This window comes from Zosterops lateralis, assembly GCF_965231275.1.
Source record: "Zosterops lateralis genome assembly, chromosome: 5".
Taxonomy (NCBI): Eukaryota; Metazoa; Chordata; class Aves; order Passeriformes; family Zosteropidae; genus Zosterops; species Zosterops lateralis.
The window spans coordinates 62,028,851-62,056,559 of record NC_139766.1 but is presented as its reverse complement, the minus strand read 5'-3'; the positions used below and the strand labels follow the sequence as shown (position 1 = coordinate 62,056,559).

The following is a 27,709-nucleotide window of genomic DNA, read 5'->3' as shown; positions in this document are numbered from 1 at the left end:
TTCTAATCAATGAAACAGTGATGTCTGAGGTGAAATAAGCAGCTTAAAGTCAAGGCTGGTGGAAGCTAATACAAATCCGTGTAGTGAAATTAGGGATTTAATTTGCTGTAGACTGATTTACAGGAGGGAAAATACTATCACCTACCCAGAGTTGGTAAGACACATAATGAATTTATGCTTACTGCTGTTAATGGATATCCTGAAAACTCTGTGTCTTGCATCTGGCTCCTGCGGTCTAGCATATGAGCTTGTTAAGGAGGGAATTTATTTGTTCAGGAACAGATTAACCCCCAGCACCTCTTTGAGCAGCTGGGACAAATTTTTGGCGAGTCTCAAATTGAAGAGGAGCACCCTGGGCAGCCTCTGTGAGCTGAGTGTGGTGTGGGGACTGGGTCACAGGGTCACTGCAGCCATGGACCCTGTGGTTGTGGTGAGGTCTGTGCCCCACTGTTTGTCACTGTTGTTTCTGGTAATACTTTGGTATTTCTGTCCCCAATTCCCCACATTGCAGTGTATCGTCACTGCAGTCTCTGGTTCCTGGGGGTGTGGATAGATTTGGGTGAATGTTTGTCTCTTTATTTTTTTAAGCTTGCAATTTCCCCTTGTTATTTCACACAGCTCAGTGGTTGTCAACCCAGACAGGGTTCTCTGTACCCAGATTTCTGTTCACAGACTTTATAAGCATCACTTAGGACCTGCTCTTCCTCTGCCTTTGAGGCTGTGGATGCTGCTACCAAGTCTCACACACCTGGCTGGTGATTTTGGAAACCTCAGGTTCCTCCTGTGCATTCCCACTGCTGTGTTTCAGTCCTGGCTGTGCTTTCAAGGGGAGTGCAAGGACCTAGGTCTGGTTAAGGGCACAGAAACAAATCTCAGTCCACTGCTGCTGGGCAGGTACAGCCTGCTGGAGTCCTCAAGTCTGTCCTTCAGGAAGCGCTGGGCTCTAAATGCCATTTATTCCCGGTGCATTAGGAGCCAGATGCTTATCTTCCTGTGGCACATACCTGAGGCTTTTGTTCTCACGGAAGAAATTAATGCTGCTCCTGATAAGTGTGGCTCCCTCCTGTTGTGTGGCCGGTGCACCCCACCAGCCAGGGGGGAGTCAGGAGCTGTGTTGATTTCCCAGCTCAGCTTTCCTGTTGAAACTGGATCCTGAAGCTGGGAATGGAATGGAGGTTCCCAGTAAGCAACTGAGCTTGAAATGCCTCCACTGCTACCCACTCAGGGAGACATGGAGAACTGCTGAGTCTGATCTTTTCATGATTTGCCATTATTTTAGGACTCTGTAATTTAATTAATTTCTCTGATGGAGGAGTTGTGTTTTGGATTTACTTCTTGTTTGAGACTTTTTGTTTCTATTTTATGAATCAAATAATTGTTCACGTTGAATTTCAAGTACAGACTGTTTGTGTATGGTGTGTTTACAGTATTTTCAGCAAAGGATTTAGGCTGAGAACAGCTCCGTGACCACATGCAATATGCAGTTCTTTCAGAAGGCAGTGTTTTTATATCAATAACCATCATGTGTGCCTTGAAAACTGGTGTGTCAGTAAATTTCTGTTCTTGTGGTAGGCCAGTAAAAAATCTGTGCTTACTTGATAGGGGTAAATTCTGCTTGTCTTGCTCTCTGTAACCTCACAGACCACTCCTCATGGAGCTTACTTTGATCAGCAGTTGAAGTAGCTCCTTCTTTCCAAATCGTCAGAAACAATGAAATATTCACAGACCTTTTCATTAAATATCACTGATTATTTCATTAAATATCACAGATCACAATGATAGAAAAAGTATTGAAATTGTCTGCAGTAAAGGCTGCATTGCACATCTGTTTAGCAGCCTTTTTTTTTTTTTTTTTTCCCAGTGCACTGAACTTCTGGTAGTGCCATGGGGAAAACTGTACTGCCTACAGCAGTGTGTAGGTGCTGGGTATGGAAAGGACAGTGTTTGTCTTGGGTAAATGTACCCAAATGTCATCACCAGGTGGACAGGATGGCAATGTACTTATTCATTATATTGTCATCTGAAATTTTATTAGGCTAATTTTCTGTGTTTTGATGAGTCTTTGGTAAATTTCTAATGTAGTGAAACTTCTGGGTCCTGGCATCCACAAATGAACAAGTAAATTACTTTGGTTCCCAAAACGTGGCTGTGACACTTGTCTGTTTCTCCAGTATCTCTTCCAAAAACAGCTCTCTGAACTTTTTTTTTTTGCTTTATGGAATCTGTGGTCAGGATCAGGAACTCCTTTATGTCTAAATAAACATTTCAGAGACTAGAGGAAATGGGTTTGGGTATGGAAAATGTTTGCTTGTTTTTTTAAATGAAGGGTCTCTACATTTGCCCAGGTGAGAATATGCAAGGTTTTCCTTCAGAACTTGAGCATTCTTCCTCCCTTCCCTGAATGCAGCCTGGGAGCAATTTCAGTGTGGTTTGTCCTCAGAGAGGATTTGCTTTTTTAAGTGGTTGGCTCCTGCAAATCCCACAGTCTCCCTCAACTTTCTACAGTAAGGGTTTTGGCTTACACCAGATGCTGTATGCACTGGGATAACTTCTTTGGATAGCATTTCATTCCTTTAAAAAAAGCACAAATGCACACACACCAACAAAATACCCAGCAAAGATATTTTTAGATGACAGCAACATTTCAGTTCCCAGATGTATACCACAACCCCAAAATGAAGTTCATTTCACTCAGCTGAACTGCTTCATCTCACCCTCTTACTGCAGAGAATGTTTTACCACTATAGTTCGTGATGCAAATGACACCAACCTGCCAGTTTCTTTCTAGCCCTGTATATTGGGGTAGGATTAGCAGTTTATCCCAAGTGTAGTCTGGAAGCATTACTCTTCTCAAATGGAATTACATATTGGTAGCCCAGTGCTGGAATTCTAAGGCTGGAATGGCAAGTGATCCTAGTGATAGGATGGCATGCAGGCATTTGATTTGAGGATGCAGCCACCACCTTTCATCAGTTGACTCTGCAAATTTACTCTTGTGAATTTACTGTCGGATTGTTTTTCTGTGTGCAGGCAAGATTTTCCTGTGTGTAGTGAAGGTACTTCTGTCTCGCCATGTTAAGTGTCCTTCCAACTAATCAGATACCCATGCTGGGAGTGAGATAAGATGTGATTTTGTTTTGACTGCCTCCAAGGTCAGAGCTGTTGTTTGCATGGCTTCAAGCAGATTTGGTAGGCTGCTGATATCCATGTCTGTCTTCTTTTGATGATAAGCCTCCTTTGTCCCTTGGAGGGAGGGGAGAAAGGAGAGGCCAACTGAAAAGAAACGTGTTTTTCAAGGCACTGCAGGTGAATTCTATGGATATCAGAGCAAGAAGCTGTGGAGCTGTCTGGAAGGTTGTTTGTGATCTATGCTGCAGGTAGCACACAGCAGTAGTGCATTTTGAGCAGTGTTTCCCTGTCCCCACGTATAAAACAGCCAGGGTCTCTGTGAGAACTACACATCCAAACTGGACATGGAGCAAGGGCCAAGGTGAGCTGTTGGCAGGGTGTGCAGAGCTTCCCGTGGTGTTCTGGAGTTGTGGTAAGCCGTGCTGGGATGGTGATGGGAAGTGGTGGGAGCAGCCCATCTTCTGGACAGAGCCAAGTTCAGCTGGGGATCCTGGCAAGTGACAACAGAGACTGTTCCATGGCTGAGCTATCACAGGTGGCTCGTCTGTGGCCTCTACAGTAGTGTGAGTAGCAGTAAAAGGGCTCTCTTGGCACATACCAGTACACATCAGCTGAGCTGGGGGAGCACAGCCTGCTCTGGGATGGCTCTGAAGTGCTCTGCAGAAATGTGCTGTGACTTCTTTTTCAGTGCCGTTAGAGAGAGGCCACATGCATGAAAGCTGAGAATTTACCATCTCCCGAAGGTGTGGGGCTGGCTGGCTCTTCCTGCAGCAGCCTCTGAGGGAATCTAGCAGTCATCAGCCTCTGACACAGCAGGTTTGGTGCCCAGCAGTGGGTTTTATTATTCTTAAATACTAATGGGAACTCAAGTGGTTCTGTTGCCATCTCTGAGAACAGACATGCTGTCTGGGAGATTCAGTTTTGTTTGGTAGTGTCCCAGAGAAATTCAGTTTGCTTTGTAAACAAAGTCTTGTTCAGAGGTTTAACTGAGGCAGCATGCAGCTGCTTCCATAGGCTTTGAAGCCTTATTTTAAAGCTCAGCAAAAACAAATAAATGGATGCATTGGTCAGACATGCCTGTATTGCAGCTGTCCCACAACAGCAGTGAGATGGAGTATTTCATGCAGGCTTGTATGTATACTGAATTTGCTGATTAAGTGGAGCTTAATGAGCACGAGGCTGGTGTGACCATAGCACACTGGGATGTGCAGTGGCAGTGTGCTGGTGTGTAGGTGATAGTGTTGTACCTCTTACAGTGAGGTGGCACATTATTTTTTATATAAATATATATATATTTTTATAATTATAACTGGCACAGTTACCTGATGAGCAGATCTCTTCATGAGCTGGTGTGTTTTATGGAGCTGTAAAGGGAGTTTTCTGTGCTGCTGTTGGGAGGGGATGGCTGGAAAGAGAAACTCCTTTCCATTTTCAGTATGGTACCTCTCTCTCCTGATGCAGCATGAAGGGGCTGTGTGCATCTCTTGGTCCTTCAGTGAGACATGAGGTTTTGTCATGTCATGGAAGGGTGACTGAAGCTATTCTGCATGTGCTGCAGTTTGCTGTTAGATTTCAATAAGCTTCTTTCAGCCTGGGAAAAGTCATACACTAGCAAAGTTAAAGGAAGGGAATAATGCAAATGATTGGGTTTATGGGATACCTGAGGTAAATGGAGCAAAGCCAATTTATTGTTGGCTGGCTGTTCACATATATGTATCTGGAGAGTTGATCCAGAGTCATCCAGGAGTGGTTGGAGAATCCCAGGAGCTTTAGTGTCTGGAGCCTAAACAGAAAGTGTAAAAGTCCTGCTGTCACCCCACCCCTCCCTTGGCATTTCCACATGTGTGTCCTTGTCCAGTAAAGCCTCCTTGGAGCTGAAACCTGCATCCCCATTATCCCATACCCAGAGGTCACTCCTGAGATCCTGTCTTAGCACAAACACAGTCTTTTGTGGCCTCTCTCCACAAGTAATAACCTTTTCAAGGTTATTACTGATCTCTGAGGTCAGGAGAATTAATCACACTTGGACCAAAAAAAAAAAAAAAGCTATACCTTGTATGGAAAGAAGGCCTCTGTTCTAAACATGGAGGTATCATTCCCCATTTTAGCTAAGAGTTTAATTTTTTCATGAGGACTGAGGCTTCAGGAGCATCATGTGGTAGGAGACTTTTCCTTATTTATGGCAATCTTTGCTTTGGAAGCCTCAGGTTTTGATGTCTGGATGGGTGTGTGGGGATTTCACCCCACAAAGAGGGTTCCATTCCTACCCACCCATTCATGTGCAGATCAACACCTTCATTTCATCACTGCTTACTGGAGCAGAGCTGTTGGACACGATACCAGAGTCCTGCTGAGAAGCAGTTACTGAAAGAATTAACCTTTCAGTGACCCAGCCTCTGTGGCAACAAATCTGTCTCCCAGACCTAGGAGTGTGGTGTATATTTTAGTACAGTCATGGAAGTTGCCCTGGAAGGTCAAGAGCAGAGATCTGTGAGCTTAGTTACATGGCTAAGCAAAATCTATTTTAGGGAGAAAAGCTATTAAACTACAGAAATCTTATTAGCAGTCCTAAATGGTAGACTTTGCCATTAGCTTTTTGAATTGCAGTCTTGCTATGTTTGAGTTCTTCAGATTTATTTGAGGCATTCTTCTGAGAATTGTGCCTACATGGTAGGAATGCATAGTGACATTTAGTTTAATAGATTGATTCATTACCTCTAGATTTGTTTACCGCTCTAATTGTATCATTATATTTCCACTATCGTTTTGAATTAACTTACACGGTCCCTTCAGATCGTGCTGTCATTTTCATTTTCTCTTCCATGGGATGTTGTCTCCTTTATAATTATTTTATCAGCATTTAAGTAGTGTTTTATTCCAGAATAATAAGCAAAGTAAGGCAGAAGCATTTGTCCCTCTTTAGAGTATCTGAAGGTCAGGAAAATGACACAACTTCTCCAAGATTCCTGAGTAAGTAAGTAGCAAAGAGCTCTGTGACTGTGGAAAACAGGTTTTGCTCTTCTGTCTTGTGCCTGATTATTGGAATATTCACATGGCAATTCAGGCCTACACAGCATAACTACTACAGCAGCTGAGTACTGGGGAAAAGGACAACCTGGTCACTGGGGCACAGGACTGAATCTGTGAGCCTTTGGGACTGTGTTAATCCATTTGTTGATCTGCCAGTGTCCTGCCAGCTGGAACAGAAGTTATTTCTGTAAGCAGTCCAGGCCCCTAAGAAGGAAGGCTCATGGATTACTGCTGCTAGATGCCTTTCACTGCATTGATAGTTAATCCTTCATTAGAGGAGAAATCATCATGTTCTTTTATGTAGATGAAGTTTATTTACTCTGTGCATATCAGTTAGAAAACAGATGAATCTGCATGTCCACAGGGCCATTTCTCCACTCAGTCTCTATCCTACAGGTGAGTGCAGCATTTCTCAGAAGCTGAGTAGCCTGAGTACAGGAATGACTTTTCCTGAATTGTCCCTGAAGTGCCTCATGTGTGTACCCAGGTGAGGTTTTGCTTGGCTCATTCAGGTGTGGCTTAGCAGCCTGGCCACAGCTGCACAACTCTCATTACTGCCTGGTTCTTGTGTTACTGACCCTGCTTCCCAGCTGGGGATTTTTAACCTGGTTTGAGTTACTTCTCCCCTTAGTCATGTCACTTCTTTCTCCATCTGTGGGTACTGTAGCAGCTCCAGGTGGAGAAATTTTTGTCTTTTTTAGCAGGGTGTCCTTTGGTCGTTCAGCTCAGTTTTCATGCTGATCATTTCAAACAGCTCTTTTCTGCTCAAAAAAGAATCCCCAGCTACTGAGCTGCCAAGCATAAGTTTCTCCCTTTCAGTGCTGTGTAGTCACAGAGTAATTTGCAATGCTGGGCATTGGCTGATGTTGTATTTAATGTGCAAGAAACACGATGAGATTAACTGGATGTGACCATCTGTCGATCTGCAAAAATTAAGTTGTAGTAAGTTCTAGTCTCTTTCCCTGTTTAATTAGCCATAATCAACTTGAGTTTTTCTTTTTGTAAGATTTTATTACGGAATAAAAGGTTCTCCAGTGAATTTTGTGCTTTTAACTTCAAAATGTAGCATGTGTGATGGAAAGTGTATTCCTGTTCGGCTTGTGATCAATAAGTGTTTTTACAGTAGAATAATCACAGAAGGCAACACAGAGAACAGAGTTCCAGGGAATTTGCTTAAATGCTTGAAAATTCAAAGTGACTTTGTTGTATCCAATTTACTTTCTTGACAGTTTGGAAAGTGACAGGGGGAAGTATGTTTGCAAAGGATCACAGAGATGTTTTGAAGAGGAATTCTTTGAAAGGAAGTAAAATTTGCAGTGTAGGCACCAACACATGGTTGGGTTGCATCTAAGCGTACTCTTTCAAGTATTTTCCTTTGCTCTCCTTCATTTTTCATTTTGAAAAGGTACCTAGGAAAGTACTTTTGCATCCCCCAGCACTGGCTGAGCAGCCCTTCAGAGAAGGGTTGGATGAGACTGGTTGCATTCCATGTCTGTGTAGAAACAAGGACACCCCCAGTTCACAGCCATTCCTGTAGACTGTTCTAAGGCTGCTCTATGCCATTTGCTGCCTTTGGGCAAGGTAGAACTAGAACTGGAATTTAGCTCTATGTGAATGCATAAAACAGCAGCAAACTAAATGTTTCATTTTTGGAGAGGAAACTGCAAGGAGAAAGTGGTTTCAAACTGGGGGCTAATTGCTTTGTGTCTGATAGATTGACCACAAAATCTGAGGAGGTTCTGTGGCACATGGGAGAAGCAACTCCACTTTCAGTATGATGAGGAACTTCTCTTTGCCTGCCAGCTGCTGGCTGTACCATAAAATACTTGAAGAAATAAAGTGCTGTGTCAGGCTTACCTCAGGTTTCTGCTCAGTTCTTGGGAGTGGAGCTGTGTCTCTAGTGGGGCTGTGCCACCTAAAACTACCCTGTTTTTGAGGGCAGCCTCCCTCTCTCTCCATGGTGAGTGCCTGGGTACACTCCAGAGAGACTCAGCAGTTCAGCTTGGGTAAGCATCAGGGTCTGTGTCCCTGTCAGAAGACTTAATGTGGGAAACTTTACAAGAGCTGGCTCTCACCCAGGCTTTGTGATACTCGCCAGTTCTAGCTGTGCCACTGATACTGAGAGTCTTTCTGAGATACCAGAGTCGCTTTTCCAAAAAAATATTTAGGGTGATTCCATGTACAACATCATATGAGATCCTACAGTTCTCTCTGTATTTTGAATAGGTGATGAATCTTGGTGATGCATTTAGTAATCTTACTGGCAAATATTTCTCTCTTACTGACTTCTATTTTAACATACTTTTTTTTTTTTTTTTTTGTTTTGTTTTGTTTTGTTTTGTTTTGTTTTGTTCCTGTTCTCATAAAAAATATTTTCTGCCATATATGCTGTATGGTTCAGGGACAGTTGCTTGCTGTGTCTGTGTTCAGCACACTTAATAAAATATTCCATACCCTCTATGTGGAAATAACATCCTCAGTGAATGGTAACCTGTCAGTGAATGAATTCCCTTTCTTTTGAATGTTTAAACTTAGTCTAAGCATAAGGTAGAATTTTAAAGTATCTGCCATAACTTGGCATTCAACAGTTTATAGATTCTAACATAGCTAGAGAATCTTGTTAAACTTCAGGGAAATCTCTTTGTCTAACTCCTAGCTAACATTAGCATGCTCTTCCTGTTGTTCTGTGAGGACATCAGAAAGTTGTAGCAGCTTCTAAAGAGTGGCCTCATTTTACAGTGCACATGGTGGTTATGAACAGAAAACTTCTCAAAGCAGAGCTGATGATAGTTAAACTCCTGTCTCCTGTTTTGTCAGTAGTAGGTATTTGTATGTCCTCATTAGGTCCTTATCCTAAGCTTGTAACCCTCTGGGTTAAGGCTCTGTGTTTGGTGAGAGGACAGTGATTACCTGCAGGATAGATGCTGTCTCTTCAGTGTTAGCTAATGTCTGCTGGGTGTGTGGCTTTGTTACTTAATGCATTGTTGTTGTCCATGTTGTCAGTGATGGATTTTTTTTTTTCACCTTTCTCATTATGAGACTTGGAATCCCTTCAGTGATGCACAGAAATTTGCCAGTAATAGTGTACCAAAATCAGAAATGCCTGCTGGTAACCTCTCAGGTTTGACAGGCAGTCATGACTTTACTATAAGAAGTCTTTGTTTCTTTCCTACCAGAAAAATCAAGTATCTTGAATAACTTTCTGCCTAATTGCAGATTACTTCGTAGATCTGCAGATGTTTCTTAACAAGTAAATTGTTTGTAGATACTCACTGTATAGTGTCCTTTAAAAAATAGTACTTTGAAATACACTGGGTTTCTCCTTGGAAGCACTTTCTGTTAGTGCACTCTGCCGGAAGTGAGACCCAAGTGATTTTTATGTGAAAAAACCATTCTGTAGTATATGGGCTCCAGCTGTCAAGGTAAATGTATAGAGCTACCCAGATTAGAAGTAAATTCACTCTGGGATCATTCTATGCTCATTAATGAGAGGGGAAATGCAGACCATATTATGGACATGTCAATGTCATAAACATATCAGAACAAGGCTGAAATGAGGTTTCTGTTCATCCTGCTCTCTTGCAAGTATGGAGATGTGCAGAACACTAAGCTCTGTTTGTGCTTTGCAGATAACTGGTGTTTGATGGCTCTTTCCACATGAAAGCTGTGCTTGAATCTGACATTTCAGAGACTGAAATGTCTAAAGGACTGGCGAGTTGAGCTGATAATTCATTAAGCGGCACACTTCTGTTTGAGTCAATATTGAATTGATATCCCAAAATAGTGCTAAGAGGCACAGTGTTCCTGGAGATGGTTGATTTTAGATGAGCTGTGGAAGAAATGTCCCGAACTGCTGACTAAAATCTCCTGCTACTTTAGATAAGCAAGGTTTTCTTATGCTGAGACTTAACACTCTATTAGATAATTGTTTTTGGCATCTGTCAATTAGCCCACATGCTTTATTGAATAACTTATTCTTGATTTATTTACTGAACTGCTAAAACATGAATTTGCATTATTAAGTAAGTGATGCTTCAATAAAATTACACGTATGCATAATATATGCTTGCTCCTTTAGGATATTTGCATCCTTTTGGTTTTGTATCTATGCCACAAAGAGCTATTAGTTTTATCTGTGATAGAATTTGAAGTCAGATATGAGCTAAAAGGACTGGCTGCTCTCTGAAGAAATGAAGTGTTTGTGTTTGAGTCTAACTCAGTGCAGACTGGAAAGCACCATGTCCAGATGCAGGGAAGATCATGTGGTCAGTTCCTGATGGAGCAAGGAAACTGCTTTTCTTGGAAGCTCTTGGAGAGATACTATTTTTTCTGTCTGTTTACAAAATAATTATCTGTAAAATTAGAAGGCATGCAATGTTTTCTGTGTTTTGGGCAGATCACTTTATTTTTGAGTCAGACACCGTATGGAACAGAATTTTAAAGACTATCTCAAATTATGGCTTAGTCACAATTCACTATCCTGGGATACTGGATGGTTATCTCCTGATGAAAGTTCTTTTTGGCTGGTGTCTCTGAAGAAATACCACATGAATTTAGCTGTTTTGTGCTGAGTTAATTCCCCACCTTGTGTTGTGCACACAAGAGCATGTTTAGACTGATAAAAGAGCATCTCGATTTTTATCTGCTGAAGGCTCAGGACATTCCATATTCATGAGGAGCTGGGGAGCTTAATGAATGGATGCTGAGAGCTGGGGAGCTTAATGAGTAAACGCTGAGAGCTGAAGTGAGCATGTGCTTTGAATGTTGTTCTTGTTAGTCTCTGAGGACAACCTTGCTCTGACATCCTGACGTGCTGGCTTTGCAGCCTGAAGTTCACATGCCAGTGTATATATAGGTAAGTCCTGCCAGTCCCTGGGTGAATTTACACTTCAGGACATCCATTCAGGTATTGATCCTTCCTTTCTTAAAATCATCAGAAGTTTTAATTTCCTGCTAGATCAAATGCCATACAAATATGTGCTGTGGACCTGACCTTTCAGAAAAATCCATTTCAGGTTGAGTGTTTGCACTTCAGTGCAATTCATGACGAGAGGCTGAAGAGCAAAGAAAGAATTTTGGTAGTGCAGGGCAGTCATTTTCCCAGAGCAAAAGCTCCAGGATCTTGTTTTTTTCCAAAACAGAGTCCTAACAGTCAAATTCTTTGAAGCATTTTTAACATGTTTGAGTATGACTACACCAGCAAATGTGTGGGGCTTTTCTCCCTCTTTCTTAGAAGCAGAGATATGTTTGCAGAAACCGCCTCTGAAATCAGCTGGGAATTCAGCCAAATTTCAAATAACATAATGGTCATTTTGGTGTCCAACTTGAGCTACTTCAAAGGAGGTTCTTACTCTCAAATAACAGTAATTTGTCTTCAAGATGTGTCAAGTAGGGCAGAGAAAATAAGTTGCTGTAATAATTTGAATTGATGCTTTTCTCTTAAAATAAATTACAACAGGTAACAATGAAGTCATCCACAAGTTCTTGCACTACCACTACCGTTTGACATTATGTGACCCTCAAACTCCTCCCTTCACAGATCATTGAAAAACTCATGTTCTTCTTTCTCTGCTGTTTATTTTAGGAGGTCCCAAACAAGTTCTGCTGTCTGATAAGAACAAAGCAAATCTCTTTTGTTCAGAGAGCAACTCTCTCTTGTCAGTGTTCCCAGAAACAAGCCCATGCAGTTTAATATCTTTTGTGTGTACAAGTTTTAACTAAAAAAGCTGCAGTAGGTTTTTAATAGTTTGTGGCATTAGGCAAAACTCTGCTTTATTCTTACTTTCTTTAACTCAAAATTTCCAAGGAAAGCTCTTTATGATGGAAGTTTTGGAACTAGGGCACTGTAACAGCACTCTACATTTATATAGACAAGTGTGGCATGCAATTTTTATTTTTCTTCTTTAGCTGAATCAATATTTTATATGTCTCAAGTCCTAGTAGTAATGAAGGATATAGAGGAGTGGATTTCTTACAGCCAGTCTCTGGGCTTTTGTTTATTTATGCTTTTCCCATCTTTCTATAAAAAAAAAAAAAAGAAAAAAAAAGAAAAAAAAAAAAGCCCACAAGAAAATCCATTGCAAGAGGCAGAGAGGCAGTGTGTGCTCAGGGACTGGTAAAGTGTAGAGCTGTGATGGGGTCCACACAGATTGATGGACTTCTATTAAAACCTGTAAACAAACTGTTCTGTGTGGTGTGCCCTGAGCAAGAAGAGAGATGAGATTTTTTTCAAGTGAGAGTGGCACTGGGAAAGGGCAAGATATAAAAGTGAACTGTGCTGGCACCAACATTTTAGGGGCAGGGAAGGGTAGCACAGACTCTATAAAATAGGTACCACTTGGGATCTTTGGCTGAGGATAAGGTGGAGGACTGTGAAATCTGTTTGAAGCATAGCAGAAGTTCAAATTAGAAATAAAGGAAGGGCAGCAAAAGTAGAGGGAAAGAATGAGACATGCCTGAAAAGATTAAAGGGCTCTGAAATAATTGGAGCTCTTATATTGTGCAAGGGATGATTTGAATTCACATCTCTTTTCCTTATTAATGATCTCTTTCTCACACAATTTTAACTGCTGATGAGCAAGCATCACAGTTCTTTGCTCAGGTATTTAAGCAATAATTACAGCTATGCTAACATAAAATACTTAAATATGGCACTGCTTTTATGCTTTTATTGTGCAAAACACTAAATTTACTCTTACAGACTGACGGTGCTGCGGTTGTAACCTGCTGCACAGGGGAGACCTACCTGTACAGAGTGCTCATTGTGTTACACATGAGGAATTCATTTGCTGAGCCTGATTTCAGGTATCCAACAGCAGCTGGTTCAGTGCTTCATGAAAACAGCTCATTCTCTTGAAAAAGCCCTGCTGTCTTCCAGGCATTCTGCAAGTGGGGAAATTGTGCTAGAGCACAATGCCCACCAGGGAATGTACTTGTGTTAGCAATCCTTTGCCACTTAGCACTTAAATTAGGCTTCAGCTTTTATGCTGAAAAGCTAATATGCCCCTTGAAAAAAATACAGGCATAGTTTAGAACAGATTATTAATGCAAAAGATTGGCTGGGTATGAGCAAAAGAAAATTGTAGATGTACCAAAGTATTTAAAAACCAGTATCCTCATTACTGACTTGTTCACACTTACTTTCCCTTTCTAGGGAAATGAGTTAATTTTTTGTGAAGGCTGAAATTTAATAGGGCACCTGGTGTGGTTTCCTAGTAAAAAATGGTGATTTTGACAGCTCTGTATTTCAAAGCTGAGATTTCTCAGTGATGGTGGCATCAGTCAGTTAAAGCACAAGTGTTTCTTCAGCCATGTCTTTGTCCTTTAGATGATTAAGCAACCTTGAGCAACCCAGTTACAGCAGATACAACAGGGCAGTCCTGGAAATTGTAATTGGAATTGAAGTTTGTAGACCTCCTCAGCCCAATCTATTACCTGTCATCAAGGCTTTAGAGGTAATGCAACTGTGTAGTATTCTTCTGATGACGTGAGATTTTGCATGATCATTAAGAACTTGGTTGTCCAGATTTTCTTTCTTGTAGTAAAGAGAAACAGGGCAGTAACTTGAACTAAGGCTATGTGCTCCTTTCTTCATTCTCAGATGAACTAAGAGGGAAGGCTGTAAATTCTTGGTCAAGGAAGAACACAATCAGGAAGAACAGGACCAATTACCAGACATATGCAGAATAAAGAAGCTTTTCAGAATTATAAATAAACAAAAACACAGAAAAAAACCCCAAGCACAGAGAGAGCAAGTTTCAAGTAGCTTTGTCTCTTTTGGTTTTCAAATTGATTGTGCGAGATGCAGAAGTTGCTCAGCCTTCAACACAGATTGTCACTTGCTATGAAGAAAAGTTCTCAACGAATCCTGGACCCAACAAGACATTAAAATTTCATTAAAATACAGTTGCATTCTGAAGCTTAGCTACTTCATTTGTATTTGCTTAGCTTATGCGCCAACCAAGCTTTTTGCAGTTGGGTTTTTCCACTGTCCCAGCTGGGATGAACATAAAACATTATAGTGTTTAAACTCATCTACCAGTTCGATGGCAGTTTGAAGGATAAATTGTCCCATATCAGCTCAATGCAGGAACCCAAATCATCCTTCAAAGAAGCCATGTGTGATTTTCATTACACTCAAGGTGCACAAGGTTCATCAACAGAAGGAGTGGCCAGCAGGAGGAGTGTTCTTACATTTCATTAAAGTTGGGCATGATGATAAGTTTAACAGCTATGGTGGAGTTCCTTGTCTCGCTTGAGGATGGATGGATCCCATAGTTTTCAGCTTCGGTATATGGATGACAAACATGTGGATTTGAACTGTAGCACATCAGTGTGTCAAGTCAGACCTGTGCTTAGAACAGCAGTGCTTAATACTGTTTTACTATCAAGGTTGGGTAACCAAAATTTCTTTTCTTAAACAAGGAGTTTTGTTAGGAAAAGAAGAGAAAATAAAGTTGTTCATCTCTTTATCTGATATTCTATCCCCACAATTTGCTGAGATGATTTCTGCTTTGGATTTAAAATGTCTGAATCCAAATGCTTTAAAATGAAAGTTGATGAAGGAAATCCAGGTGGGTTTTTCTAAAGACATTGATTAAGTATGTCAATTGGTGTACAGCTCATTTGCAGCAAAGGGGAAAGTTTAAGAAAGTAAAGTGTAGTGGATGAGCCGCGAATTTTATCATAATAAATAATCATCACCAATAATGGTGTTTTGCTTGTGAAGAAATACTAACTGGAGTCCTGATCAGGAATGATAAGTCACACAGTCTTACCATCCACCTGAAACAGAGAAGAGTGTGCTGTGAGGTGGTGAGTACCCAGGAGTTTCTGTTTGAATACCGTATGGAGGTGCATTTAGTGTATTCATGTGAAACATCAGAAGGCTAAAATTTTACTGTTTAGTGTTTTCCTGAGGAGGCAAATATAAAGCATCCAAGCAGGAGGATATTTCTAAAGAAAACTCAGTGAGTTCTGTTGTAAGGCCAGTCTGCCTTTCATATTCATTCAGTTCCCAAGCTGAAGAGAGTACTGGTTTAATAAACTGTGGCTAAGAGAAATGCACAAGGGAGTAGGAAACTTTGAAATTGGTCCCCAATTTTGTTTTACTTTTTTGGTTTAGAATGTGAATATTCTTGTGAGGTTGGCCATGGCATTCTCAACTCAGAAAAATCGGATTAATCCTAGTTTTTTGATGTTCCTCCTGGGAGAAAATTCTCTCTTAAACAGTTGGTATGAAATTAATCCTTTCACATTCCATTCTCAAGAAATGCTGGAACCACTATTCTCAGGAAATCCAAGATACTTTTGAAAGGACAAAGGCAATACTTTGTGCAGAGGGTGCATCCAGGTAGAGGAAAGGTGTTTGCTTAGACAGGAAGAGTCTGCAAAGTAGCAAAAACACCTTTCAGGACTAAATGCCAGAATGCCTGTGCCTTCTCCTTTAATGGATGGGCGATAAGGAGCTGCAGAACTGTTGAGCCTGGTAGTTCAGGAAACAGTCCCCCCTTAAATGCACTCCCTGCTCCCAGGGCTTCTCCGAGTGCTGCATCACCAGCACGGCCTGGTCTCTCTCTTTTCCTTGCAGAGTGGATCTCCAGGAATTGGCCTCTCCATATTTTAATTGTAGTTTGGGATTGTTGTGGTGGTTTGTCTATTTGTTTGTTTGTTTTCTGGATGCTGGCAAGAGTTCTTAAAAATTCCTTGCTGGTACTGAGGGTACCAGGAGCATCTGTGGGTCACTGAGCCCCTGAGTGGGCAGGACAGAGCACTGGGCACCCGTGTGGGTGTTATGGATGGATTTCTTCAATACATAAGAGTTTGTTTCTGCTACTGCCAAGAAAATAAAGTGGATTAGGGTCTGGTTAGGGCTACAGGAGTAATGGTTATGTGATGGTACACTGGAGTTCTGAGACTCCAAACAGTGAAGATCCAATTACTTTTGGGCATTTCCAGAGGCTGGATTGTATGGGATATACACATCAATTGTGCAAACAGCAGCTTTTCACCTCAAACCTTCCAGGTCAGCTTCTTTGGTCAACTGCTCCTTCCAGTGACACCTGCAAAGTAGCAAAGGGAAAAAGATGGGGAAAAAAGTGGAGTTCATGTTCCAGCCCCTTGAGTTGGCTGTTCACAGCCAGGCCACATCACACAGACATTTCTTGGACTGTGAATGCAGGCACAGAAATTGGAGAAGGCATTATCTGAAGCTGGAAAAACAATGTAGGTAAAATAGATTATGGTTTGCACATGGAAAAGAGAATGGATTCACATCTGCAATGTGACTTCATGCTGAGCAACATTTTCAAGTTGATGTTCTTAATGCTGGTATCCATCTGTGGTATGAATAGATGTCTGATTTTTGGAGATTGGGATCTACTCGTGCTTCAGTGTAGTCATAACAAAAGTATTAAAACGAAAAAAGAGTGGAAGTGGATATTCCAAACAATGTCTTTCACAAGTGTCCTGCAAACCTACTGAAGATTCAGAAAGGTCCTAATTCTATTTTTGTTTTTCTGATATTTCTTGTCTGAGGTGACTTCTTTCCCAAATCATGGTCATTTCTTCTTGTCTCATCTTGTAAATTTTGCATTTAAAATGTAGTCTCACTAAAAATTAGTATTTGCAGTACAACACAAATCCAAGTAAAATGGTGTCCCAAAAAAAAACTTTTAATGAGTCTTTAATTAATGAATAGTATCTCCATTAATGCAACAGTAGGAGAACCCTGTAAGAGCCGATGTTGTGTTGTGAAAGAAAGGGATATGAATTACAAAGTAGATCCAAAATGGCGGTAAAATGATGAAGCTCTTTCTGTTAGGAAAGCTTCACTTTCTCATAACAAGGTGACGTAACCAAACATGTTTTCCTTCTCTGCAAAATCAGGCTGATTGTGTGTTGGCTCACTGGGTGTTTACCTGAGCTAAAGTACTGCTCTGGAATTCACACTGTAAATAAGCGAGCTAGACTTCTGGGATTAATCCACTCTATCTGGAGAACACCCTCCAATTTGTCATAATGTGATAACTTGGTAAATACTACATCATCTGCCAAGTAAGTATTATATAATCTGTTGAATTTAAATATGCAGGCTATTAAAAGAACATGGCTCAATCTGGCAGCACCTGAGATGACCATCATGTCTTTTTTTTTTTTTTTTTTTGGTCACTTTAGTGAAAAAATCATGTCACCATTTTTAAAAAAAATTTATTCTTGGATCTGATATGATTATGCATGTTTTTTGGGTTTTTTTCTGTGGCACCTTGCCACTAGGTTCCTAGTCCTCTGAAATGAAAACGAGCTACAGTGCAATGTGATAATACAAATAATTTTTTTCAGGTTTTATAAGCCACAGAAAGGACTCAATTGTGGTGCATTTTTTTCTCTATACTGTATTTATTACTACTATATTTAATAGCTATGAGAATATATTGAGGTTTTATGCTTCTATCCTTATTTTTTGCTCTTTTTAGGGTGAGAGCTCTAGATGATGTGTAAAATAGGCCTGTTGAAGTAAACTGAAGATGGTATCATGTCTCCTTTTTGTCCTTGAATGAGAGATCTGTCCTTGTTCTGGTCAAAATGGCTGTGTAAAAAGTAAAAATGGGGAGCAAATTGCCAGAACCTGACTGTGTGTTTTCTGCAGGGCAGGGTTGATGGGGAGTGCTAAGGCCTGGGATTCTGATGCTTCCCTATCCCCATACCCTCATTCTCTGTGGTAAAAGGGATGGAACACAGAACAGAAGTAAGACCTGTGTTTTGACCTTGGGCTAGTCAATGAAAAGATTAAAAAAAGAGAAAAGAACCACCTTGATATTTCTCTAGTATTGACACTTAACATAGGTACATCCTTACAATATCTTAGAAAAAAACCCCAGTGTTCTTTAGACTTTTAAACTCTGGTCTGGTTTAAAATGTACTGTAGTTCAGGTTGCTGCATTATTTGTTTTGATGCCTTTTTGGGATCATAGGGCGTATGAATGGCTGTTTTCACTGTAGAAAACCTGAATCTCTGTTTACTTCCAAGTTAAAATTTAAGTTTTGAATAATTATGCAATCCTTAAGAATAAATTTTCAGTGGAATCTGCCAATACCTAGCTTTTGCATTCATCAAGTTTCATTTATGTCCCTTTTGCAGTTGTGTGTCCTAGTTCTGTAAAGCATGGTCTACAGGAGTAGATTAGTTCAGAATACTTGTGCCAGGATTTTCTAGTCCTTAAGAAATTTCTCTTTAAAAACCTAGCTGTTTCAATGCTCAGCACTAAGCATGGCACTCTTCCAGGAGCAGTATTCCTGCTGTAATGAGCAGAGATATTTACTTTAGATATCACTAGGATAAAAAATGGGAATGTAAGAAGCTGGAAAGATGTGAATACAGGACTGACAGGATTTCTAGGTGCATTGCATTTGTGTGTGAAGTACTCGTGTGTGCCCTTGGCTCAGTGAAAGGGTGTCAAAATGCCACTCTCTTTCTGGAAGGGTTTGGCATTCTGCAGTGCTGGAAAGGTGGTTTGAATCCCCAGTGCCCTTGCACTAACATGGTACTTTTTAGAATGGAAATGAAACAGTACGACAAGTCTGAAAACATGGAGCTGTGGCAAGCCAAATTCTGGTTTGATCTTCTTAGTGTGGGCCCATCCTTTAAAGAAAGGATAAAAAGGCAGTGTGTTCCCTCTTAGTCTAATCCTCATCAGACCCGTCCAAAGCAGCGGGTTGTACCGTGTCGTCTGCCTTCTCCTTAGGGAGTCACAGCAACACTTGGGTGTATCAAATGTTACTGCCCTGAATGTGGCACAGTGTGTTCCTGAAAATAAGAATGGAGTCATCCGCACTTGTTCAAAGCACCCTTATCAGTCTCTGCGTTTATTCTCTCCATCGTGGTACAGTAACTGCTGCAAAATTTCCAGTGTGTGTATCAAGTTACAGATTAGTGCAGGCCCCTGTGGTTCTTGGAACAGCATGGGGCTGTTTTTGTTTACTGATGACATTTATCCTCTCATTTCCTTTTGGAAGCATGACAGCTTCTCACTGTCTCATGAGGAATGTACTTACAGGACCTTCTTTTCATGCCATGTCTGACAGCAAGCACTGCACTGCACAGTATCCATGTCTGCTTGCCATGGAGCTGCTGCTGGGGCTTCCAGCAGTCAGACTGGCAGGAGCTGGGCTGGGCACGGAAGCAAAAGGGTCCCTAAGGGCAATTATCTTGTCTTGCAGGAGGAGACCGAGAGCGGATGACAGCGAATCATGAGACCTACCTACTCATGGCGAGCACGCAGAATGACATGGAGGATTGGGTGAGATCCATCCGCAGGGTTATATGGGCCCCCTTTGGAGGAGGTGAGTCACTGAGGGAACACGCAGTGCTCACAGACACACAAAGGCTCCCAGGGCTTCTTCTGTTATCTCTGAGTCACAGCCAGAGTTTGGAAGTAAAGAGGAGAATGAGATCTTTCCAGAAAAGTGGAATGAACATGTTTCCATGCAGAGGGCTCAATTAAAGGACTTTGAACTGTCTGGAACCACTTTCCTTGATGAGGGTAGCACATGATAGTGTGAGGGGAAGTTTTCACAGAAGATTGGTCTTGGATGAAATCGGCTTTCCTGCCAGGAGAGGCAGGGTAATTCCTTTGGTCACCAGCTGAAAAACCATCCATGGTGTTTCTTAAATGCCTGTTCAAAAAGCTGTCAGCAATTTTCCTGTCAGTGACAGCTAAGAGCAGTAATAGTATTATATAAAGCTGTGCCTCAGAATATTAGCAATAACAGTGTGGGAATTTGATTGGCATCTCCAATGATTTCAGTAGCACTGGACCAAAATTTATCCTTGGGAGTCTAGTTGTCTTTTAAAAATGCTCTCTTATGTTGAATGGGCTGCAAATTACTGTAATAATTTTCATCATTACTATTCTGGTGATAATATCTAAATTATAATACAAGTATGATTGATACACTTGCACAAAATGTTAATGTACAAAATGCACAAAATGTTAAACACAAAATGTCTGTATGTTAATCAGTCTGTTCCTTGGGGCTCTCAAATCTCTAAGTCTAAGGACAGAAATATTTTCCTACAGTGGAACACCACCTCTATTGCAGCCAATGATTATTCTTGTCTGCAAGTTGCTGGAAAAAAGTCAGGGGGGCAGGATTGCCAGTGCTGTTTTCACGATCAAGAAGTGCAGTTATCACTGAGAACTCCTATTGCTGACTTCTTTCTCTAACTGCTGGATAGAACACGGGGGGGAGGAGGGAGAGACTGATGGAAACTTTAAAGAGAACTTTTCTTGTAAGCCACTCATCTTCCTGTGTGCTTTATTCAGGTCACACAGTGTTTAGGAGGGGACTCTGGTCTCATTGGTAGGCTGCACTGAGGGACTTGGTCAGCTAGGGCCTACCTGGCATCTCTGAAACATGACTGCTTTCTCCTTGGCTTCTCCTGGGGAAATGTGCCTTGAAAAGATGCTGCAAAGCAGTCATGTCACTGGTGTCTGGATCTTCATAAGATGGCACAGTCCTGAATTTGGGAATGTAGGTCTTAGAATGCTTAAAAAAACCCCGACAAAAAACCCAACATATCAAAAAACCCTAAAACTCACAAAGCGAAAGGTTGGTCTAAAAAGGCATGAACTACTACAGGAATATGGAGTTGGTTTGGGAAAGGGAAGGTATGAGTAGCCCAGCCTTCTATAATTAGGCTAGGTAAGAAACCTGGGTTTTTATATAGCACAAAGATTATCCATCCCCAGCTTTCTCTTCAGAAAGTAGGCCTTGTGTTGAGCTCCTCAGTGTTCTCTTACTCCAGTCCAGTAGCAGTATAAGCTGCTGTGGCAGTAGTAAATTTGGAGGCTTAGCAGAAGTGGATTTCTCCAAGAGTATCTTTGGGGTTTTTGCACTTGGCTTCCTGCACCACAGTATCTTTCTGTGGCAGATAATAAGGAAAGGCAGCCTCGCTGTTCCTCTGCAAGTGGAGGTGTCTCTACATGTCACAGGCAGGGAGCTGTGATTAGGTGAAACGGAATTCTAGCCCAAGTCAATGAACAGAGGGTTACAAATAGAAACCAAATCTCTCAAGTCCTGACCCTGTGCTTTCTTCACCAGCTCCTCATTTGCTTTTATAGGGCAAGAGCTATTTCTGATTTGCAGCTGGGAATCCTTCCAGCCACCAAGAAAATTCTCAGGACACCATCATTGTTGTAGGAATGTTTAATGCCAGTTACTGAAGGAAGCACCTCGCTGAGGATTTTGCTTGCTGAATTGCATAGAAGTAGAGGGTTGCAGTCCTTGCATTACCTCTTCAATTAATTTGCAGTTAAAACACTTCCAAGTATGTTCTTATTTTTATTTTTGGGTTTCTTGAGCAAGTATACTGATTCAGGGTTGTTTGTATTGGGAAGCAAACAGTTAACGCCCTGGAAAAAGCGAAAATAGCTGGAACATAATTTAGGGTGTTCATGGAGAGGGTTTGACTGTGATAACAAGGCAAAGGCAGTACCTTGGGATGTGTCACCGTTAAGAACTGAGATTCCAACATGTCCCCCATTTTTTTAACTACTTGATAGTCAGAGGTATCTTAACAAGTATAAATAAATCCTGTTAACTGTGTTGTAATTATGAATGACCAGACACATTTGTGTTTTTATTATCATTTGCTATGTGGATATTGCTACAGCTCCTGCAACAGTCTAACTCTTCTTGAAACAGGCACTTCTGACTTGAGATGTCTTAAGAGCCTGCCTTTATGATCTGTAGCTGCTGAAGTTAGAAATGGTTTTACATATTATAATAGCTGTAAAAAAGACACAGGAAAGTTGCAATCATAAGATGATTACTAGCCAGTTACAAGTAATTACTTCCAACACAAAATTATTTCAGACAGCTAACTAATCAAAACACTAGTTTTGTATCAGCTTCCTGAATTTCCAGTACTTAATGGTAAACCACAATAGCCTGGTGTCACACAAGTCAAGTGCCACTTTGAGTAACATGTGAATTTTCTGGTCCTTTTAAGCATTGTAAGTAAGCTCTGTATGTGTGTGTGCAGCGGATGTGTACAAGCCTTGCTGAGCCACTAATATTTAAAAGTTTGTCTGCCAGTGGGAGAGGACTCCTGGTACCAGAGTGAGGAGCTCTGTAAATGATTAACCGTATCATTAAATTGTTATTTGTTAACCTGTGCTAGAAGGAGAAGGTGGGAGGGGGGGCAGGTGGGAATCTGCTAAGCTCATCAGAAACAGGTTGTTGTTTTTGCACCAGAAGAATAAGGTGACTGTGGAAAAAAAAATCTGAAAGGGAAAAGAAATGTAAATGAGACAGGGCATGTAATGCCTGTTTGCACATGAAATTCCCTTCCTGATTAGATTAAAAAGGCAATTTTTTACAGAGCCTGCAACTAAGGGGGGGGGGGAGGGAGGGAGGACGCGAGAAGAAGGAGCATGAGCATTTTAGCAGGGGTAGCAGTGTAAGGTCTGGCACCTCCTGCAGGAGCCAGGCACAGCCCGCTCGCTCTCCCAGCCGCCGCACATGACAGGCGCCTGAAGTCAACTCAAAGTCACCCGAGGAGACACAAACCTGCGCTGCGGCTGCCGCGCCGCGTCCTCCCCGCACCTGCTGCGCGCAGGCAGGGAGCAGCACAGCCCTGCTGCCAGCCCTGCTGCCGGCCAGCCCTGCTGCCGGCCAGAGCATCCATCCCCTGCTGCAGGCACGGGCTCCTCAGCAGCTCCCGGGATCCTGCCGGCAAGGATGCGCCGCTGCCGCATCTGACGCGCCTCTCCCAAGAGGGCTCCTGGTAGTTGGAAGGCAATAAAACAAGCGAGAGAAGCCCATGAGAGCATCGCACGAGGAGCTGGCCGTATAAAAGGACTTTTGAGAGGAATCTGGTATGGACAAAGAGCCTCTCGGGCGAAGAGACTGTTATTTTCGCTTCTCGGTTGCAGAAAGAAAGGGTGCCAGCAAGGAGTGTTGTATCCTGAAGGATTCTTCCGTGGCCTTTTTGGTATTGTTCTTCTCTTTCCCCTTGAACAGTGCTGAGCTTTTCCTGTGGAATTAAGAGTCTCTGCCACTCAGCCTCCTCCTGCTCCAGCCGGGAGGAAGAGGTCTTTCTCCCTCTCTATCTGTGCAGGCACTTCTGTTTGGATGGAAGATACATCTTTTTGCTGAAACTCTTTTGTTGTGACATTGCATAATAGGCAGTTGTCTCACTGCAGGAAATAAACAAAAGGAAATAGATGAAAGGAAATTGTTCCCCAAAGCAAAACTGAAGCAGGGAAGAGAACATCAAAATCGTTTCAAGCCCTACCCAAGATCTAGAAGACCACAAATCTCCTAGCTCCAGAGGAAAATACACTGTTACAAAAACTCCTCAGCAGTCAGTAAGGATGAGTAATCGTGGTGTTTTGTCTGGATGCTGCTGGTAGAGAGCTTTGGAAGGACGTGGGGGCTCTGGCCTGTATGATGCCTGAAGACAGAAATGCTGGAGTCCGCAGCCCAGGTGCCTTAGCAGCAGCTCCCTTCATCCCTAAAACTACTTACAGGAGAATTAAGCGGTGTTTTAGTTTCCGCAAAGGTAGGTCTGTTCTGTCGCTGTGTTCTGCTGTGCTGGTGAAGCCATGGCTTCTGAGGAGTCCAGGGGGCTCTGTGTGCAGGGGCAGAGAAACAAAAGGCATTAAACAATGCAGATGCCAACATTCCACGAATGATTTATTTACTTCTTTGTTCATTTGTTTGTAGCTGGCCGGCGTATACTGTCTCCTCTACATAATAGCCCATGAATGCAGGAATGAGGTGGAATGAGACAAGATTATTGCGGTACCTCTGAGCAGAATTGAGTGAGAACACTGAGGGAATTAGACCTGTGATGCTCTGAGTTGCCTGTTTGGCAAAACATCAGGAAAAAGAGTTTATATTTGCATTTTGTTTGTGTGGGAGGAGGGAGGGAGAAGAGAGGGAGCAAAGCAAGGTGATAAATGTTTATCTGTGTGGAAGCTTGAGTCCTTGATTTCAGAGGTTTCTGATGGAATGAAGTGTGGCTCTACAATGCACTGTCCTGGTGCAAGGGTTGCATTGCCATTTCATCGTGCTGCCCTGCAGCCTGCATTTGCCTTTTCACCTGCTGCATAGAGGGGTTTATAGCAGTTTTGTTTTGCGTTGCACATACTCCTGTTGAAGCAGAGCATGGAAATACTCGGGGTAAGAGGGCAAAGAGGAGGCTGGATGTCATAATATGTCAGCTGAAAGCACCGAAAGGGAAACACATGTCTGAGACAGATACAATGAGTGATAGTAAAGTGCTAGGGCACTTGGGATGGATGGGTGGGGAGAAACTGTTTCCATGACAAGGACAAAAACTTTGTGTGGGGGAATAAGAGGATGGATATAAGTGCTGTTTTGAAAGCTCTGCTGGACTGAGAAATCCAAGTGAGAGGGCTAAATTGTCGTGTGTTTCTGAAGAGTGAGAATTTATTCTATGAATTATGCAAATAATGTGTACAAATAATACAGATTCTGTCACCTTCTGCTGCTGCTCCTTCCTCAGCTCTTCCTCCGTGTTGCCATTTGCCCTTTTACAAGCCCAGGCAGCTCTTTGCTCCCAAGCCTCAGCAGCAGTGTAGTGACATCATTGCTTTCGAGGGTTGGCGAGCAGGCAGTCAGGGGCGATGTCTTGGAACCAGCCAGCGAGGGGCTCACTGCAGAACTGCTGCAGAGATCAGCTATCCTCTGCAGCTGAGGTAGCACTGGGAGCTGTTTGCCCCCTGCACCCCCCTCCCCAAGGCCCTTGGTCCTAGAGTTCAGTCCTGCTGGAGGCTGGCCAGGAGGATGTGCATGTGTGTTACCTTTCAAGGTGTCGGTGTGAATTAGAGCTGCCTGTGCCTCGTTTATAGCCTTAACTATTTGAGAAATGTTGGGAAGTTGAATAAAGGATTAACTGATAATTTTGCAGACAGCTGCCTTTGTGTCAGGGTACAGCCTTAGCTGCTCCAAGACGAGCTTCAGCTGTTGATTCTTCCCTCATATGTTCTGATACCAGAAACTCTCCGTATCTAAAACTCCCAAGTGAAGCAGCAGCACTTGGGGCAGAGGACAGAGTGATGAAGGTGATGCTGCTAATTTGCTTTCTTCTCTATATATTTTGTTTTCTTATAGACAGTTGCTTTCTTATATACATTTTCTGTCAAGGTCCCTAAATCAGAGCTGCAGAATGCTGGGGCATGTATTTAACTTGGTCCAGGTCCCACTGAAGTCAACAGAAAGATGGACATTAACTGGACTCAGCTAAGCCCTTACTGTGGTGGCACTGGCACATTAGGCTAACTACACTTGTCTTATTAACTGGTTTACTGAGTTATTGCAACTTCATTTCCAGATTGTATACCTAAGTATAAAAAAAGGCAAAACTAGCCTTCTGTAAAGCCTAATCCATAATTGCATAAAGCAGATCAATTAGATCTAAGCTGTGCAACATGATGCAGAAAATAAAATTAACACTGGCTAAAAAACCTAAAAAGCTAAAAACCCTAAAAAGCTAAAAAAAACTGGCTAGTCATGGCAAGAAATACAAGAGACTCATGACGTCATCTTCACCAATAGTACCAGGTATAGAACCCTTTCTGGAAATCCACATCAAAGTTCCACCGTGATTGGCACCAAAAAATGAGATGCCAGACCTCTAGGGTCATGTCATGGGAGAAATCAAAGCTCAAAAGGGCAGCATCTGAACAGAGACAGAGCCAAACATCTTCAAGCTCTAGCTTGAAGCAGATGCTTTCTGTTTAACTACCACCACAGGAACTTCCACAGAGAACGTGCAGGGTCAGTGGAGAAAGCAGTATCTGAGGAGGCATGCAATGGTGGGAATATTCAATAATGTGGTGAATTTGGGTGGGCAGAGTTCTGGAGGCATTGGCTGTGGCCAGAGAAATAGTGCAGGCTCTGATGTCATCAAGTGTGACAAGTTCCTGGTGATGTTTTCAAGGTTGTCTCCTTTCCTTTCCTGTATCTAATTCTGCTCTTACATCAGAGTTGTTTTCACAAGAGTGTATGCAAATGTTCTAAACTCCAGGGTGGGGGTTTATCTTGCCTTCTCTACTGCCAGCATCACACTGACTCTGGGATTGGAAGAAGTCTTGAAGAGAAGAAAATTTTTCAGGCAGAACAAAATTCTGCTACCACTGGTTTTGGTGGAGTTTTTCCTTTCATGTACATTACAAAATTCTGTAGATTAAGAAAATACTCCCTGTCTTTGATCCCCTCAAAACAGCACTTACTGCTGGGGAACATCTGAGCAGAAAACTGATGGGAAATAATAATTAAAACCTCATTTTTAGGTGTTATGTGGCCATGACAGCAACTTCTTTGTGTTATTCCAGGACCTTTGTTCCCAGCCCCACTGTTGAAAGCCATTCATCTGATCTGTTATTTTCTGTCAATGAATTACTGATGAAGAATTAAGAGCTGTTTAAAATTCTCATCCAGATTCTAAGCTGAGTTTACCTTTAACCTTAACTGACCTTTTTTGATCAGTACAGCCCATGAAACCAGAACTTGTTTTGGAAACACCATGATCCTGTGATCCTTTGCTGCACATGTGCAGGTGTGGGCCGTCTATGAAAACATCAGCCCTCAGTACCTTTTGCTGTCTGAAACCTGGCTCGCTGAATGCGTGTGCTGTGGTAGATCTAGAGTTGCAGGTGGGCTTTTTTGAGATATTCCTTATTTCAAGCCATTCCTTGTGGAGCAAAGTGGCAGAATGGTCACCTAGATTTTTCTCCTTCTTTCCTCCTGAGTCAGAAGTCCATGGACTTCAGATGTGATGCCTACCTGTGTTCAGTTAGCTGAGGAAATCATTGACTAATGGTATTCTTAGATTTTAAAGCTGTACTCTAACAGTGATATGTACCATGAAGAATAACCACTGTGCTTCCACAGTTCTTGAGAAGAACATACGCAGAATTTGCATATAGCACTGTGGTGTTTTTCATAAGGTTTCTGGGTATCTGTTTAGCGTGGAAACTCAGTTTTTCAAAGTGTTTACAAAACTTCTGCCACGGGAATGTTCTAGTTAATGAATAACTGCTCAGCATGCCCTTTGCTAGCATGTGATTTTCCTCTTTGATGTTATGCGTGATCTTGGCTTAATTGGATATAGCTTTACAGACCTGCAAGGGCTCTCTGAAAAAGCATTTCTGCTGATTAAATCTAATGACTGGTCAGAACTGGATCCTGTGCATTTCCCTGCCTTCCACCAGCTGTGGAGAAGCCAAACCAGTGCTATTCTGAATCTCATGGTTTCTTGTTGATTTGTTTCTCCTCTGGTACCCTATTCCAAGGATAGACCAAGCCACAGGTCACCTCTTGTGCATTTCTGGATTTTGGAGACATTGAGATTTAGGAGGAGCCAATTGAGTTTGGATCACAACATGAGTTATGAGGACTCTCTTTTACTTCCTTCTGCAACAGATGTTCTTGTTTAGTAGTAGAAATTTATTCTTACGAAACAGCATTTGAAACTATCTCTGTCATTTTGGTTATAATCTAGTCTCCATAACTTGGA

General features: G+C 42.0%; 1 protein-coding gene and 1 long non-coding RNA gene across 9 annotated transcripts in view; one reads left to right on the top strand and one right to left on the bottom strand.

Moving 5' to 3' along the window:
- Positions 1 to 27,709, top strand: part of ARHGAP24 (Rho GTPase activating protein 24) — a 182,439-nt gene that overhangs the window by 132,647 nt on the left and 22,083 nt on the right. For 6 of the 8 annotated variants that reach the window (XM_083861560.1, XM_083861559.1, XM_083861564.1 and 3 more), the window contains one exon: positions 19,378 to 19,500. In XM_083861560.1, the coding sequence (XP_083717686.1) occupies positions 19,378 to 19,500 (123 nt within the window). Of the gene's footprint in view, positions 1 to 19,377; positions 19,501 to 23,356; positions 23,726 to 26,823; positions 26,847 to 27,709 lie in introns of those variants that run through there. The other 2 variants (XM_083861561.1, XM_083861566.1) reach the window with 2 other exon arrangements.
- LOC310909577 lies at positions 23,248 to 24,662 on the bottom strand. Its single transcript, XR_014590108.1, has 3 exons — positions 23,972 to 24,662; positions 23,692 to 23,794; positions 23,248 to 23,360 (listed from the first exon to the last, which is right to left on the bottom strand). It is a non-coding gene; the product is annotated as an uncharacterized lncRNA (long non-coding RNA).